The 18,712-nt window shown below is 38.9% G+C and overlaps 1 protein-coding gene across 1 annotated transcript; it reads right to left on the minus strand.

Annotated features, from left to right (window-relative positions):
- Positions 1-1,893: 1,893 nt before the first annotated feature.
- On the minus strand, positions 1,894-17,988 carry LOC106909151 (G protein-activated inward rectifier potassium channel 1-like). The gene is made up of 3 exons (XM_014975461.2): positions 17,146-17,988; positions 5,833-6,049; positions 1,894-5,474 (listed from the first exon to the last, which is right to left on the minus strand). Exons 1-3 carry the CDS (start codon positions 17,812-17,814, stop codon positions 4,807-4,809), a joined length of 1,554 nt encoding a protein of 517 aa, XP_014830947.2. The 5' UTR covers positions 17,815-17,988; the 3' UTR covers positions 1,894-4,806.
- Between the last annotated feature and the right edge of the window lie 724 nt (positions 17,989-18,712).

Here is an 18,712-nt window from a genome sequence, read left to right on the forward strand (position 1 = left end):
TAACTGTTGTTTTTCTGTTTAACTGCACAGTTTAAATGCTGCCTAGTCTTCATACATGCAACACAGTTTAATCCAAAAATGCATTTTGAACACATATTAAATCTTTAACTCCATCATTATGTGCTATTATTTTAAGTGAGAAATGATCTGTGATTTATTCTTCCCACATCATTTATCTGAGTCACTTTTAAACTTAAGCTGGATGGAGGTCATTTTGTACTGTCAACAAGTTGCATAATCAATTTTTTTTCAGCTATTCTCTGCTGTATGACTAATTAGCACTGGATGTCCTCAGATGTGTAATGTCTGGAAAATTGCCTCTCATCCTGATAGCCATAATCAAGGCAGCGCCAGACCCAGAACGAGCCAGTCAACACCGTGACTTATGTCGGCTTGAAGGCGCGATAATTAGCCGGATCTGGAGATGCAGGGGAAGGTCAAGGGGTTTGATTTCAAGAAAGAAGAAGGAGAAGAGAAGTTAGTTAACCTTACAGCCAGGAGGTTATCAGCCACCAGGGGATTTTATTCTGGAGTTTCTTATACTTAGACATTGTGCCCTCTTAGAACTTCCTTTAAAAAGAGAGGAAAAGCCTCAGACTCACATGCAAGGCTTTAATATTTGATGATTTGTAATTTAGCCATCCAAGATGAAATATGAGCTGTTGGTGATGCATTCTGCAGGCTGAAAGAGCTTTGGATATTGAACAATTTCACCAAACACACTGCAGTCACACAGAAATATGATGGCTGCTTTAGATGTATGAAAAAGGTGCTTACTGTTTATTCAGAGAAACTATTATTTAGGAGTTGTAATATAAAGTTTTACCTTATATGCATATTTGTAGTGGTAAGCATCCCTGCATTCCTACACTTAACTTTGTAGTAAAGCAGTTCACAATGAGAGAAAAAAGTATATAACCCCCTTCAGGTGTAGTAATGGAAATGTCATCCTAAAAATGAATTAAAATAAGTTTGCCATTGAGGTAAAAAGTATCTGACTCCCCCATCAACGGCTTAACACTCAGTGGAGGAACCTTTATTGACAAACTGCAAACACAACACTAAGACATTTTCTGAAGCTGGTAAAAAGGTTTGTGATTATTCCAGGAGATTTTGAACCACTCCTCTTTACAGAAACTCTAAATCCTTTAGGTTTCTTGCCAGCTGTTCAGTAACTAGATGCATCAGATTGCTCTACATTAGACCAAGGTCTTGAGACTGACTTCGCCAAGGTATAGTCACACTGGATGACTGATCCATGATCCACATCAGAGCACAAACGTAGGTTTTGCTCCTGTGTCTTACCAGAGGATTTTCTCCCAAGCTTTCTCTCAACCATTTAGATGTTCACTGGGAAACCTAACCTGGAGATGGGACTGTACTCTACGTGTGGCTTCTGTTGCAGGGGCTTGAAAAACTTCAATCCCGTCACATTCTGCATTGTTCTTAGTGACTACGGTCCCATCTACCTTTAGATTATTAACAAACTCCTCTTGTTTAAATGTGGCAGACCATTGAACTTTCTCACCCCATATGCCAACATCTTGCATGAAGAAAAACATTTGATATTTCTTCCATTTCCCAATAATCGCTTCGGTAGCTGCCGCCTTCTTTATGAGCCTCTAGCTGATATTCTTGGAGCTCATTCCTGTTCAGATCTAATATCTCAGCTATTTGAGACATCAGGGACATTCATACACATATTAAGTTGTGGTCAAAAGCATCTGTAAATGGTACATAGATTGATCTAGATGCAATAAAAGGAAAATATTTGTGGGACCAATATTCCGATTGGGTTGTATAGGATTAATATTTTTTTCGCTTTATTACATTTATTTTAGATTTTTTCATTGATTTTGTGTCTTTCTAAATGAAATGAGATAACCAAAGATGTGGAGACTATGCTTTTATTTGAAATTGAGCAAACTTTGAAAATCAGCAATAGATTAGATACTGATTTCCCCCAAATGTATTCTAACATGCTAACATGATGGTGTACTGCACCACCAAAAAGCTTAAGTCAAGACTTTGAATGATAACATATGTAGAAAAAGTTAATAAATACATTGACTGTATCATCATGACTTGACCTGATATCTTATCACTGTTTTGAACCAAACCAAAATGAGACGGATCACATGATGAACTGTGCCACCCCGTCTGTTTACTGTGCTGTTAAGTTACCCAAACAAAACCATGTCTAAATAGAGCAGCGATTGTAGAAATATAGAAAATAGTGCCAAAGTTTAAAAGGATCTAAGCCAACATATCTTTGTTTTCATTTTCCCACCAGCCAAAAGCTTTGAAACCACTGAAATGTATTAGTAGGAAAAGCGTTCAATTTACACAAAACACAACAAAAAAATCAAAACCATCAAAGTATTTAAGGTTTCAGCTCTATTTTAAATACATCACTTAAAAAAAGCTTTTCACGTTGTCTTTTGAATGCTATTTGATTGTACAATGTGAAAGTTTTGATTTTAAAAACATTTTTTAAAAAAAGGTCAAAATTATGAAGAGCTGCTTTGTTCAAAAATAAATACTGTTATTGATAAATGTTTTCAAATTTTTCCATCAAATAAGTAAATGTCCCCATTTAAAAAAATAAAAATAAACAAAAGTCAATGTAAATAAAAATATTTTTATTGGGGAGCTTATTTTGTCAATCAATTTTATTTGCTTATCTATTTACTTATTTTACCTTGACCAGACCCACCACACAGATAGTAACATGAAATAAAAATAACCTAAATAATAACGGAGTTAAAACAATAAAAGCTCATGACATAGACGGAGTAGTTTAACAAAAAAAGTGTGGCAAAATAAAACACCATTATAAAATGAATAAATAAATTCAAATGAGTACTGAAATAAATAAATAAAAGCTGACTGACAAAATAAACTCTCCATTAAAGAATATATTTTATATGCATTTAGCTTTCATTTTATGACAAGGCTAACAACTATTAGCAAGACACAACAATAATACAGTATTCCTCTCCATTTTACAGCCTGTGCATTCATATTCTAAAAGAACATGTTCACAAACAGAGGGTGTACATTAATGCCACTGGATTATTGAGATACAATAAACAGAAATCAAACTGTTTATTTGTGCAAAATTCACTGTATTTTTTTTTTGTGTGTGTGGCAGCCATTTTTTGTGACTGCAAGTAGCTCAGGGATGTCAAATATTCCAAATCACAATTTCCAGTTTATCGGGCGTTTCAGCATATTTTTCTGAAATGGAACTCAGAAGATGTAAGTCCTAAGTATAAATAATATCGACCATTAATAAATGTACAGTGGTTGCTTACAGTATCTTTATATTAACAATGAGTATAGTACCTCAATGCGTTCACTATGTCTATATTGTTTTTCTCTTTTCTGGAGATGTAAAATGATCTGATTTAGTAAACTGAATGAGTCAGTCACACCACACCTCACTCAATGTAGCACCAGGATATGTGGTACATGTTCAGCAAGCTGATTTTCTTCTTTTTAAAACAAAATGCAATTTGATTCAAGTTGATTCTTTGTTTCCTACATTAAAATTGTGTGATGTGCGTTCTTTAGACTGGTTTCATTAAGTTTTATGTACTTGTGCACACTGAGTCACAGTAGGGTTCACATTTATGAGTTGTGAGTTTTATGGTATGTCATAACCACTCAGGGTGTAATTTTCACAGTGTTAAAAAAGCAGAAAAACTCCCATTATGACACACAATGTGTTGGAAACATGATGAGCCTTTAAAACCCATTTTATGCTATCCAGCTATTTATGCTAACGTTAGCATAAATGAGGCCTATTTGTTTTAAATTGCAAGGTTATGATAATGAAATAAGTGACACATGCAGAGTTTTAAGCAATAGCTAAAACTATTTTCTGAAATGCTCGAACCTTTGTATTCTGCAATAATTTTAAACATAACACTAGCAAACATAGACTTAGCCTTAGCCATTCAGCGCAAATGTTAGCCCTTTACACAGGCCACTGAGTAGAACAGACCAAACTGATCAAGCACATTGAGTCCCGTTCATCACTAATTTGTAATTAAACCAACAATTTGCCAATAAAGTTCTGGTTTCTCCCTGTGTAGCTCCTACACAATCATGAGTTCAACTAGTAATGGCTACAAATCCTGAGTTAGGCTATAGCTAATGGCTAAATACAAAAAAAAATAATAATAATAAACAAAGAAAGCCAGATAATATAAAAAACAACTGAAAATAAATTGTACACTAGCTTATAGTGTATTACTTACACTATAAGCTAGTGTAAATTTACACTATTAAATTATAGTGTAAATTATACACCACAATAATCTACATTATTATAGTAAATTATTACAAAATTACAAAAAAAAATTCTTATTCAATACTTTATCATGTTCCTTTTTTTCCTAAGTTGTGCCTGGTACAGCAGTGGTTTGGGGAAGGTTTGGCAAATAGTAATTTCTATTTATTTATTCATCCCTTTGTTGCTTTTTCAGTTAGAAAAACATACAGCAGTTTATGAAGATCAGAGAACATGTGATATAACCATGTAGAAAAAAAAAAAAAACAAGCACACAGATACGTGTTAGAAGTCTGTGGGGGGCACAGATGGTGATCTATCAAAACTGACTCACAGTTTGAGCGGATGGATGGCTTATTGGCATCGTCCTATTTGTGGCAATCTTAGTAAAGAGATTGCATTTAGTGAACAGTAAAGAACAAAAACTGCAGGGGGGAATCTAGGTCACAGTAGTCTTTGTTTCTATGCAATGCCCTTGAAGCCTGTTTGAGATTTATTTTGAGTTTTTCTCAGCGGTCAGCGTTCATTTTGCGCAGTTTTGCGGGTAGATTGTCCTCTGGCCGACTCCCCATCGAGGGGAAAGGGACTGGTGCTGGCGTCGCAGCGCCGATGGTGCTAATTGCTGTTGGCTGTCTGTGTTTCACCAGATCCCCCTCGTCGGCATCAAGATCGAGGGACAGCAACTTGACTTGCTCCTCAGGCTGTCCGTGCCTCACAGCCGGGATGGAGCTGGACCTGAACCGCTGGATGCTGAGCGAAAGGTCTCCAGTGCTGGAGGCTTTACCACCGGGCAAGGCTGTCCCCGTCTTCAGCGCCCTCCACAGGTGCTCCTCCTTGGTGGAGCTCATCCGCTGGAGCTTGCTGGGCAGCCTGGAGGCCTGATCCTCCGGGTGCTCCGCGTGGTCAGCCGAGAGGAGCCTTTCCCGGCGGCCCACTCTGTTGCCCAGCAGAGGCGAGGGGAGAGTGGGAGCAATGGCAACGGGATTCGGGGACGTGAGAGAGGATTTCTCCTCCTGCTCTTTGACACTGTAGGGAGGCGTGGGAACCTCAAAGGTGTTGTGGAACTGGGAGTAGTCCACTCTGAAGAATCCTTCTTCTAGAGACATGACAGGAAGGAATCGATGGCCCCACAGGACCTCATCCTCCGTGTAGGATGTTCTCGCTTGGCATGTCATACCTACAAAGGGAAGTTACAGAGCAAGGGAGGTTTTCAAAAGTAAACAAGAAAAGATGAAAGTACAGAAAAGAGCCCAAGAAAAGTATGTAAGTTGAGAGAGCAAAAAACGAGGGGAAATGAATAGCGAACTGCTTTAGGGGGAAGACATGAAAAATACAGCCATGATGGGTAAAAGCTTGTGCTACTGAATAATTAAAACCATGAAATTAAACATTCAGTTCAATATTTCATACAACTGAGAAAGGGATCTGTGCCACAGGCTAAAAAAACGATGAAACAAAAGATTAGGCACCAGGAGCGGTTATCCAAATGTTACAGCAAAAAAGGCAGAAACGAGAACGTGAGATTTTGCGCTCACCTGTGGTTTCGACAATGCCCTCTAGAATAACTACTATCTCAAACTGCTCGTTCATGAGCGAGCGCTGGGAGAGATCAAAGAACGGGCTGTTGGTGTTGATCTCGTGGCAGATGGTGAGAGGTGACACCAAGAAAAGCTGGTCCGCTCTGGTGCCAAAACCCACGTCCAGCTCACACTGGTCCAGAGGCAGAAACTCTCCCTCTGGGGTCTGTCTAGACTGGAAGCACAAATGATTCACACGTTTGGGAGAAGAATTGACATTTTTGTTTGCCAAGAGATCGTTTTTTGTTTTTTTAGGATTATTCAGACAGCAGTAAATGTCACCAGAAATTAGCTGATTGAACACACAGTTTGGGTAAGAAGTACAGACACTCATCATGAACATAAATATCGCTACAACTTTCATGTGAGTTTTTGCTTTCCAAAGAGAAATTAGTTTTTGTTGAACGAGACAAAAATTTAGCTATATAGACCGCCATGACATAAGCATTTGTTTTTTGTTGTATTTTTACCTTCCTTTAAAAAAAAAAAAAAAAACTGGTTAAAAGCCCCCAATTAATATGACGTTTATGCTAATCATAAGACAAGAACTTAACTAGCGGCTCTTAGCTACACCAGCCAAATTCAAGTTTTATGAAAAGGGTGAATGTTGATAAAATCCATGGAAAATCCCAACGTGAAGCTCAAACATAAACATTCATTAAAATTCCTCCTGTCAGAAATATTCTACATCAATGTTTTACACAAAGCAGTGGATCCCCACATACTTATTTCAGTGTTTGCACTTTCACCTGTTTATGGATTTTTCTGTGGAATGTAACTCCAAATTATTTGGGGAAATTTTCCCCATTTAAGGTTATTTTTGTGCAGCATATCTAGAATATACAGAAGAAAATGCAGCTTGGGAAGCTGAGCTGCCAAAGCAAAATGCTTTTTGACACGCTATTGGATGCTTTTTGCAAAGCAACCGATCCAGAAGTTCCATTTATTTTCCTTTGCACTGATTGGCTGTACCCCAGAGACAAGGATACGGATGTTAGCTCTCGCTACGATCGGTGCCAGCATCTAACTGTCTCCTGCTACAAGCTTCTGATTTACAACAGTGATTTAAATAACATCACTTTAAGTCCTAATGAGACCTCACAGATGAGGGGAATAATTAAGAGGCCTTAAAGGCGGTTGAATGAGCTCTTCCAAAATTCAAAATTCAAAGTACTTCCTTTTGCTTTCTTTGTTTTATAACCCTATGGGTGACAGCTATTCATAATTCAAGGCTACTCTGACAGACAGACAATGTCTGGTAAACAACAGCACTTTAGGGGACAGTTTTTATTCAAAGCTACTTCCAACTGTGTTGCTGCATGCCTGTATTTTATTCTATTTATTCATATTTTTACCCTAACTGACAGGTGAGGAGGGAAGTGTTAAAGGCTGCATGTAATTGCTATGAAAAGGAAATTTCCTTCTGTATTTAGGGACAGAGACGAATTGTGCAGGAAGTTATTTTATTGTTCAGTAGCAGATGGCATGACGCCAATAAACGTAAAGACGCTGCAGCTGCCTAGGATTGTTTCCATCACAACCCTCTTACTGAAGAGAGGAGGATGAAAATAGAGAGAAAAAGACAGATTTTCCCTGCACTCAGTTAGCTTTAACAGGCCAGCAACATTCATACATTGAGAAACATCACATCTAATCTGGGGTTTCGATGGATAAGGCAACAAAAATCTTTTTGTTGAAAGAAGTGGATGGACTGTAACAATTCATCCAGGAGCTGCAGCAGCAGTAAAGCTTTGCTGTCGATGATTGGCAGTTTGCAGTGTTAATAAAGGTGTGAAAACATTTGTCTTCCTTGTTTTCCGTCTCTCTCTCAGACATTAGACAACATTATAAGCCTATGTTGTGACTTTAGTGACAAATTAATTTGTCAACGAAGATATTCAGACTGAATGACAGACGTATGAGACGATAAACTGTGCAGTCACATCTATTTACTGGTAATTCATGTCATGAGTTAAAAATACATAGACAGCGAGATCTGTGTTTTAGAAAAACTACGTTTAAACACATATCAGCTGCAACATCAGAGCAGATAAATGGAAACCATGACAATCTGATGATGATCGTCAGGTTTTATTCCTCTGTGTGGGGTAAGGTGGTGAACTCCATCTATGTATTTTCAAACTCTGGATAATTATGGAGAAAGAGTACAAAGTCCAGAAAATACTTATATTTCCAGAATCCATCCATCTGTCCATCCAGTCCATTCAACCAACCAACCACCTGTCCATCCATCCATCCACACATAAATCCATCCATCCATCCAACCAACTGTTTTTACAGGTCTGGTATTTAAAATTGTCAGCAGTAGATTTATTCTGAACTTTTATAATTGTACTAGTAACTGAGTCCTCTGCTGTTACAGGCTAATTTTAGTCTGTAACACTGTGAGATTAGCTACTTGTCTATCATCAAGAACCTCTTCCTGTTGCTCAACGTTAACTTTATTTGTCTTTCTGGCTTCCTTAGTAAGTAGCCACTCGGTCCACAGATGGCAAACAGGCTGTCATTTGTATTCACAGTGATGTTGAGGACAGAAGGGTGTGACATTTCACGGGAAGACGTCTGTGCCCACAGATTCCTGGCTCGCCTTCACGACGGAAAGTGTCACCCATCATGCAGCATCAGTGTTTATTTCTTCAGTAATGCGCAGACATGCAGCCGATGTTACATGTCCACTAAATTTAGATCAGAAACTCAGAGAGCAAGGCCGGCAGCTGCTTAATATGATTAATGCAAGGCTAAGAAAAGCTAGAAAAAGCCACAAGAATCAATGATCTGATTGCGTATCAATCCCCAAGGTGTGTTATTTTAGGAAATATAGAATACGGCTCAAATTTGGTGTCTCTGACAGGACAGAGGGTGGTAGGAAAATATTGCACGCTCGGTTTTTGGACGCAGAACAATGCTATCCTTCTTAAAACTGACAGAGACAGTCACATACAAGCCCAGTCTGGAGAATGTAATGTGTAAATCTTCCACTCTGAGCAAACTCTCCAGAGAGGAAATCTGTGAGTGAGTGTGAAGTCTTTAGCTACTGTGAGGCTTCTAAATTCATTAATCTCTGGAGCTTGGCTTGCTTTAAAATGTAGTCTTTCAAATCTAGGTTAAATGTCTCCAAGTAATTGATACGTATATTTCAGAAAGTACTTTCGGTCACTATATTAGGCAGTGTACAGTTTCATGCAGTGTGTGTAAAACAAATAGCCATTTTTTTTCTCATTGTCTGATATTAAATCAGTGGGATATTTTCCCAGTTTTTTGTCAGTTTTGATTACCAAGATACTTAATATTTTCTGAATCATAGCAAAGAGAGAGATTTTCATAATTAAAAACAATTTCTTCAAATTTAGAAGTTTGCTTTTATCAAAATGAGTATGCCTTTAAATTATTTAGGAAAGCGCAGATGATGTTGACTTTGGGAGATTCTAATATTTTAATCCACAATATTTGAAAATATTTGAGAATCTTTTTGGATGCTGCTTTACACAAAGATAATCAACAGTACAAAATAAAAGCAAACATTCTTCCAGACCGCATCCTGCAGCTGCGTCTGTTCTGCAGAGCTTAATATAATTTTTTAACTAAAACTGAGATGAGTACAACCACAAAAACAACAGAACACACCCATGCCTGTAAGGAGTCGCCTTGTCTTTTCTGGGACACATGATGTCATTTGTAGAGTTTGGAAGGAAAAGCATAAACCGCTAATCAGGTTTGCAAAACATTAAAAAATCACCAAAACTCTGGAAAAATGCCCTTTGGAAAGATGAAAGGACATGTTTGGCCATGTTTCCAGTCAGCAACAAATGTCCACAGTCTGCCAAATGATTCTAAAATCAAATATGAAACTATCTGTGCGTCTGCTAAAGCTTGGCTGTCATTTGGTAATCTGACAGGACAATAATAAAAAACAAACATCATAATTATTTTACAATGGCCTAGTCAATGTCTGGAGCTTAGACACTGACTAGGCCATTGCCTAGGTGATGGGGAGCTGTATGCTTGTAAACCTCAATGAACTAAAGCACCGTGCTCAAACGTTTCGGTTTGGACGTTTTGTTTAATAAATGTGCTCAATAATTCAATAAAAACCTCAGATCCTGTCATTGATTCTTACAGTGACTGACTGAATGATGCTGTGGTAAAAAAAATAAAATAAATAAATAAATAAATCACTTTGATACTTTGATGCTACTTTTCTAACTTCCTCTTCCAGCTAGCTGTGCTGTTCCAGTTTACTCACATTTCAAAGCAACATCTGTTACACATTATATGTTTTCAATAATCTACACTGAAAATGAATGAAAATGAAAAACAAGTTCCCTAGGATGTCATATCTAAAATCTTGTATTTTAGATGCACTGACTTACACTAAAGCATTGTGGCTAAATTATAACCATACACTTCTGCTAAACAAGGATAAACATATTTGACACTGAAAGGTCTAACAAGGTGAAAGCCTCCTCCTGCTGCTAAACACTCAGTGCCACAGGGGGAGGAATTAATGGCCTCTGAAAGAGCTGCTGATATGGAGGGAGTGTTTAATTTACTGGGCCACCTGAGAGTCAGAGCCAATCCCCAGTGACTCACTTCCACCTGGAACAGAGCACCAGTGGTTCTGACCGCTGTCGCGTTATACACTGATGTAAAGAACCATCAAAAGCTTAAGAAGTGTGTTGTTTCAGAGTCGTCCTTGGCTTTGACATTGGAAACCCGCTGATGTTTAGTCAACAGATTTATAGCTCGGCTTCGAGGCCATAAATCAAATGTTCACGTCTCATCTGAGTCGTCATTTGCAACATTTCCTAAGTGAGATTGAAGCCTGGCTGTGTGTAGGTGGTTTTCTTCTGCTTGTCCTCCTGTGCTTGGCAGTGCCAGATGTTGCAAGTAATGTGGACTTGTCTTCCTGCATGTCTGTCTCCCATCTCCTGCTGCCTTTGCAACCCACTGAGAGAGCTTCTGCTGACACTGATGAGCACCACCCAGCTGTCACTCTCTTTCTCTGGATTTTAGCTCTGTTTGCCACTGCTTACTGCCTTTCTCCTTTGTCTCTTCTTCCATGCAGGGGTCTAACAGCAGACATATCCCACCAATGCTGCACAGCTCAATGCACCTCTGCGTTCTGCCGTTTTATTAACAATAGCTGCATCAATATTAATGAAGATTCAAGGACTTTTATCTCTTTAAGACCCCATGCATGGAAAAGGCATGGAACATGCACTCTGCGTTTCTGCTGGTGATTAACTTAAAAATTAGAATCTAATCAACATAAAATATTGTTTAATTCAAATTAATTCACACTTAAAAGACACAACCATCCCTATTCTTTTCGGTTGAGGTAATACATTCTTGTCAATTTAGTCATTAAAATATTTTTCACATTTTCAAAACGAGCGATAATCTATGTTTATAGTATTTCAATGTTACCCCAGCATTAAAAATGAGTAAACTGTGAAAGCACATGGCTACAGTTCAGATTAGCTATCTGCAAAATACTGTAAGTCAAAAGGTTTAAGTGTTTTAGATTTATTTTTTCAAAAACTTCATATTTCAAGAATCTTTCCTATTATTCCATGTATTGCCAGGTCTTTACCAGCTTCTGACAGGCTAATTCCATACAAGCTGCTGAAAAGAAAACGCTGCACAGCCTGATGTTGTCACCACCGTGCATCACCTCTTCATGGTTCAAAATAAGTTTCTATTTGCACAAAAGTTGTTTAGATCAAGCTACCTTTGTTTGACATCTTCTCCATAAAAATGGTAGCCGCTTGTTTAAACAGTTTTCTGTCTTGCCTAACTGATTAACATGCCATGGTTATGCTAACAGTTAGAAAGCACTGTTAGCATAACCATGGCAGTGTGTGCTGCTGTGTGGCTCAGTGTGTAAACTGAATGTGCTGAAGCTGTCATTCTGACGCCTATACGCTCTTCACCTTCCGTGTCTAACAACCAGCAAGTAAAAGCCGCCTGTCACCAAATCTTACAAAAAAAAACATAAAATAAAGATAACTGTAACTTCTATTTGTGGAGTTGTTTAAGATGAATTAGGTATAAAATATAATTTACTAGAAAGGAAGACTCTAAGGAGAGGTGTCCATTTCACAGTTGGATATTTTTTTCTTTTATCATATTTGTATTAATAATGTAGAATCAGAATCATATACTACAGGAAAGCACAGGATGGGTAATGAAGGACAATTACTCTGTGACATTTTTCAGAGATCTATAGGATTTTTTATCATTAATTTTCAATATAACCTATGTATAATTAATGATATGAAGGTCATCAATACTGTTGAAGCTCGAACTGCACAGCCATGTATGAACACACTTCATACCAGTTGTTCTTTAGAATGAACAGTTATCCATCATGGAGTCAGAGATGGTGCAGGCTGCGCATAGAAAGCAAAGATTTGAACCAGTAATATCATTTCTCAGTGAGGCAGAAATACTAACCGGGTCGTTCTGCAGGAGTTAATTAAAATTTTAATAATGTTATTTAGATAAAATTAATTAAATCAAGGCTAACTTCGACGCCCATTCAATAACAGATGCATCAGAAACAGGAATATGTATTTCTCCTTTCACTAATGGTTGTATGGGTTTAGAGTTATACGTTGTACCAAAATGTGTTCCTTCTACCTTTTTTTTTTTTTTTTTTTGCAGAAATTCATAGTATCCAGACCTCTTAGGAATTTACAGCCTGTGCCTGAGCCTATTTCTCTGTAACCAACCGGGTCATGCAGCAGTTAGGCAGCATTCACTGGGATTAATGCAGCAGCTCAAGACGGAGTTTTGAAATGAGTTACCAGACCACAAACTAATGCACTGTTTCTAAAAGTGATTGTGTTGTACTTCCTGGTGATGAATTCTGATCTTTTACCAGACGTCAGGGAAGTTTTATTGGGGTGTTACATGATGTGCCAGTATAAAATCATGGATCATTGTGAACTCAAGGGGAAATTGTTCATGGTTGTCTCATTTTATTATAAATAAAATCTGAAAACTGAGGCCAGCTTTGGTCTGCAGTCTTGGAGATACAACACTTTGCAGTGACTGCATCTTTTGCTGTAGTCACTGCTGCAAACTTTTTAGTGAATGTGGGTTTTGCAGTGACATTCACATCTAGTGACTAAAACTTTGGCTGTTCTTGCATCCAACATTTTCAGTACTGCCACCTCCATGTGTTACTTTGCAAGAAGGTCAGTCAAGGTTGACGTCTACTTGTAGTTTGCCACCACACATAACATTTACAGTAAAAAAAAATTGATTTTGATCTTAACAGACAAGAGCACCTTCTTCCACTTGTGTCTTTCCTGCAGGATTTTAGGCAAAATTTTAAAACAGGTTGCTTATGGCTTTATTCTTGTAATAGTTATTGAGCTTCTTAGCTGCTTCTCTTACTAATGATTTACTTGCCCAACCTCTAAGTTTAGGTACATGTTTGGAAACTTTGCAGTTGTGGCAAACTCTTCATAGTCAGATGATGAACAGAGCTCAGAGAGATGTTCAAAGTTTGAGGTATTGTTTTTTATCCTATCCCTGTACTGATGTTGCATTCACACTTGTTTGGTCCTATTTAACCAAACTCTGATTCATTTACTTAGAAAGTCTGGTTTGTTTAGGTAGAATTATAAAAGTTCAACTGAACTCTGATGTAGACCAAAAGGTGAATTTTGGTGCGGTTCAAATACATATGTGACTGGAGAGCGCTCCAACAGTAAGAAACAAACTACCCCACAGGGCATTTGGGGTAAATATAACCAAAACAAATGCACGAGTCTAGAGCTAGAGGGAAAAACCGCTTGTGGTCTTTTACCAACAACAAAAAAGAAATCCTACAACCGCTGAAATCTGACACCACTCCATTTTTGTAATAGGAAGTTGTACTCATGTTTTCATGTCATTTCCTTCAGTGGTTCTTGGTGCAGCGCCACTACAGGTGAGGGGGTGAACAGGTCTTTTCAAAGGGTTTGGTTTGTTTGAAAGGGTGCAGTGTGAAAGTGAACCTCATCAGCTGGAAATGTAACAAATGATTCAACTAAGGGCCCCGATTGACCCGAGTCTGTTGGACTTTCTGGTGTGAAAACACCATATAAGTCTCCATGTCTTTCTCACTGATGTCTCTGCTGGGTTCCTATGTCCTAGTGATGCTGTTTGTTCTCCAATATTCTGTAATAAACTTCTGAGGTCTTTATAGAACAGCTCGGCTTATACTGAGTATAAATTGCTCCAACTATGTACTAATTAGGATGATCCCAGAAAGCAACAGTGCTTGGTTTTATTTAGTGGTTTTAGAGTGAAAGGGGATGGATAATAAATAATTCCACACGTTTCAGATGGCCAACGTAATGAACTGTTTGATGTTGCTCTCTGACCAATAATCCTCTCCAAAAATATATCAAAGTTTTTGGTAAAGTGATTAAATTTGCGAAAGTTCAAGGTGTACAAAACTTTTCTCATAATTTGCAACTCATCGTTCAGGGGCAGCTTTAGACTTTAATCTGAGGATGATTCATGTTAATGTTACACACTGTTTTAAACAGCAGAATCACAGTGTTTTATGGCTGTGTGGGTATAAAAATGTACTATAAAAAAGATGAGGATAACACATTGGGAATTTTTTTACAGGTTGTCCTGTAGGCACTACCGAATATAGCGCTTCAGGATGTAATTTAGATAATGATATTTAAACACATAAATTGGCTCAAAAAGATAATTTAATGACCACATAAGAGATCATGATCTAATTACTGGCTTGAATCCCAATAAGATGTTTCATACATATCTAACAAATCTGTAGCTGAATCAATGCCAAGGACAATTTAAACTAGAGTAAAGTCAGGGAGAACAAAAAGAAGCAACAATTAAAGTTCCTACAGTAATTTATCATACAGGTTTATTCAAGCTAAAAGGTAAAGGGAAGATGGAATAGATGGAGATCTCTGCTTGTGAATCTAACACTACAGCAGTTGTTATTAAGTGTTCGCCCAATGAAGAAAACAAAAGCTAAAACTGTCCCAACAATCTTCTTACATAGTAAATCCACAGAGATAATGTCAACATGATGTATGATTCTGCCTTTCCTGTTTAAAACAGTAACAAATTGAATCAGAGAGAATGATAACAGAACATAAAACAGTCCAAGACTTACTACTGTCCTCTGTGGAGGAAGAAAAGGTGATGATTGTGCATTTTTTCCCCCTGATTAGTCCCTCTTTGATGGGTTGTTAAGCGCAATCAAGAGACCATATTTTTCTTCGCCTTTCCAGGTTATTAATTTGAGAAGAAATGATAAGAAAATGAAATGTAAGTCATCTCAGAAGAAGCTGATTCCATAACCACAAACAGTTAACTAATCAAAGCTTTTAAATCTGCAGTGACAAGAGGTACTGGTGTATAAATTATATCATGTAAGCTCTACAGAGAATAAACGTAAAATCCAGTGGGAGCACTTCTAACTGAAAACTCTCCCTCCGACGTGGAGAATGTAGCCTGTCACATCAGATTAAATGTGAACGCACCACTAACTCTACCTGTCACAGATACGCAGTAATGCAGACATCTTTTAGCGGTTTGAACGGCGGAGCTACGTTGGAAGTCCATGCCGTGTGATATTTTGGTGCATAGGCTTCACTTTTTTAGCACAAATACAAAATATTACTGTGGAGAAATGCAAAACGCATCTCCCCGCTGACAGCAAGAGATGCAAAAAACCCTGTTTTGTTGCTGGAGTTTGTCTGTTTTGTCAGTTTGAAGTTGTTTGTCATGTGTGTTCCTCCTCTCTTCTATCACAGCCACCAGAAGCTGCCTCAGCTTTGCTTTTATCCTCTGGCTTTTTTTTTTTTTAGAACTGACAGTGTTTCATAAAATGCATTCTCACTGTCAGCTCTCTGTGCTTCAGATCTGTGCAGGGGCTTTATGTTCAAGAAAAAGTATAACCTAGAGGCTTGCATTCCCTGCCACTCGCCCAGTGTATACAGATCCTGATTCAACCAATCTCTTAATCAAAAGTCACAGTTTGGGTGTAATTATCTGATGTGGACACCTGGATATCGAGTGCCCTGCAAAAGTATTTATGTACTTTGAGCTTATTCACATTTTTTTTCACATTACAACTGAGGCTGAACAATGCATCACAACATTTCTGCTGTATACAGCTGCAAGCTTTTCAATAAAACTATGTTGTTGGAATGAAAATAAGGATTTCTCCTTAATAAACTTCTGTTGTTTACATTAGCAATAAACTCTAAGACATTAACAATGAAAACCAGTCATATAATCATTGTAACATGTATTGATATTCTGTATTAGATGTTTTTAGGACTGCAAATTTAATGCAGCCCTAATTGCAGCTGCAAAGAGAAGCCATGGTGACTCTGGAGGAGCTGCAGAGGGAAAGAAGTCAGTCAGAATTAGCATAATATAGATACAGCTAAATACTGGAGATTCCCAGGAGGGATCCTATCTGAGGCTGCACAATAATTAGGCCTGGGAAAGGTTTTTTTTTTTTGGTCTGTGAGAGAGGTTCACCTTCCAGCAGGACAACATGCCTCAACAATGCAGCCAGCGCTGCAACGAAATGAAATGATGCAGATTCAAGCATTTTTCAGGGTTATAATGGTCCAGTCAAAGTCCAGATCTAAATCTGATTGAGAATCTGTGGGTCAAGATCTCAAATTAGATGTCAACAGATCATCTCCATGGAATTGCAACAATTTGCAGATTCGTAAAACCTTTTGAGAACATGCAATTTGTCTTCAATTATGAGCAGCTTCATGGTGGCCTTTAAAAAAAATCCCCACCAAATAAACTAAAATGTGATTTAATAGGAGAAAACGTGGAAAGAATAATTTTGCAAGCTAGTGTAAAGCCCTGACACCTAATGTGGGGGACATTGTTTCTGGTGACCCTGACTCCATCAGGCAGCACACTCAGCAGTTCTGGAACAAAGAGGAAGAAAAGCTGCACAACGCAGTGATTAATTCAGCTCCGACGTAGATCTTCGGGGGGTAGAATGGTGAGCCATTATCATATATCTAATGATAAAATTATAGACCCTCGGGGAATTTCGTCAATTTTTTTAAAGCTGAATAGAAATTCAATGCATGACTTGTGGCGTCCTCTGAGAGTCTAATGAGCGCTCACAGCAAATGAAGTGACGGACAATTAGTCTCTGCTTCTGATAACGACATCTCCATAGTTAGGATTGCGCATAAAGGAGCACCTTGGTCTCCGGCCTCAGCCTACCTTGATGAGTTTGCACCTGATCTGCGCGGAGACCATGTGGCTGTTCCGCAGGTTCCCCACGCGGAACATGAGGCACAACTTTCCGTCCCGCTGCGAAATGACCGCGTCCTGGCTGAACATGAGCGTCTCCGCGCGCTTCTTCGGCTGCGACATCTTGATGAACATGCAGCCGATGAGGAAGGCGTCCACGATGGAGCCCAGCAGGGACTGGAAGAGGAAGAGGATGATGCCCTCCGGGCACTTTTCGGTGATGTAGCGGGAGCCGTAGCCGATTGTCGCCTCGGTCTCGATGAAGAAGAGGAACGCGGAGGGAAAGTTGTAGACGTTGGCGACGCACGGCGTGTAGGACGGGTCGTGGCCGGTGCTGCTCAGATCCCCGCGGATGTACGCGATCACCCACCACATAGAAGCCATGACCAGCCACGCCACCGTGTAGGTGAGGATGAAGATGAGCAGGTTCCACCGCCACTTGAGATCCACCAGCGTGGTGAAGAGGTCGGACAGGTACCTGCTGGTCTCCCCGCCAAGGTTACCGTGCTGGACGTTGCAGCGGCCGTTCTTCTCCACGAAGCGCTGCCGCTTCCTCTTCACCGGCGCAGAAAAAGTCATGCTCCTGCTGGTGTTCACCACCTGATAGTCCTCGCCGAATTTCCTCCGTAGAGCCGACATCGTGCCACGCGCCTAACTGAAAACAGCGGGGTTCTCCTGGCGCAGGACTTGGGCTTTTTGCGCAACTTTTCGTCCTCCGTGCCCAAAACCAGGCAGCACCATTCAGCGCGCTATTTTCGCATCTTGTGAGGTGGAGATGCGCCTCTCTTCTGTAAATTTAATCGTAAGCGAGCAGCGATTCTGCGCAACGCACGACCCAGGCTCGCTCCTTTTTACGCAGAGAGGTCTCTTCCAAGTGCCAACTTTGTGTTTCTTCCTCCTCTGAGGGAAGGGCTTAGGGCTGAAAACCAAAGCTGTGCGTGGTATTCAAAAACAGTTCCACTCCAGTGAGCAAGAGGAACAATTTAGTGAGCACTTATGGCACAGCGGTGTTCTAGTGACATCCTTTTGTTATGCGCCTTGATCCATTCAGATCCATTCAGATCAAGGAGCATCTGAATGGATGCGCCTTGATCTGTGCATTTATTTATTTTTCTTTTATTATATCCAGCAGATAAGTTCAGGCTACTCCACAACTAAGAAATTACAGCTTACTGTCGCCAGCTGCTTATTTACGGCTGTTTAGTACCCCCTAGTGTTGGTGCAGTAGAAGTAAACCTGAGGCAATTATTGCTTCAAAAAAATTACAAAGCTGCTCTTGAAAAGTTAAAAAAAATATTTATTATCAGATAAATAAACTAGTTTACTGTGACGGTATTTTTTAAAATAAAATTTGGAATTAAAATGATATAATGGCTTGTTTTTTTACTCAGTGTTAGTGTTTTTTGTTGTTTTTGCATCACACTTCTGAGAAATCATCAAAGACAAGGATAAGTAGTTTTGCAGCATTTCTATATTGTTTTCGATTGTTTCAAATCCAACACTTATATGAAACATTATTAATCTACAAGAAAAGAAA

Source organism: Poecilia mexicana, unplaced genomic scaffold (genome assembly GCF_051168715.1).
Source record: "Poecilia mexicana isolate PSO_F unplaced genomic scaffold, ASM5116871v1 scaffold_19, whole genome shotgun sequence".
Taxonomy (NCBI): Eukaryota; Metazoa; Chordata; class Actinopteri; order Cyprinodontiformes; family Poeciliidae; genus Poecilia; species Poecilia mexicana.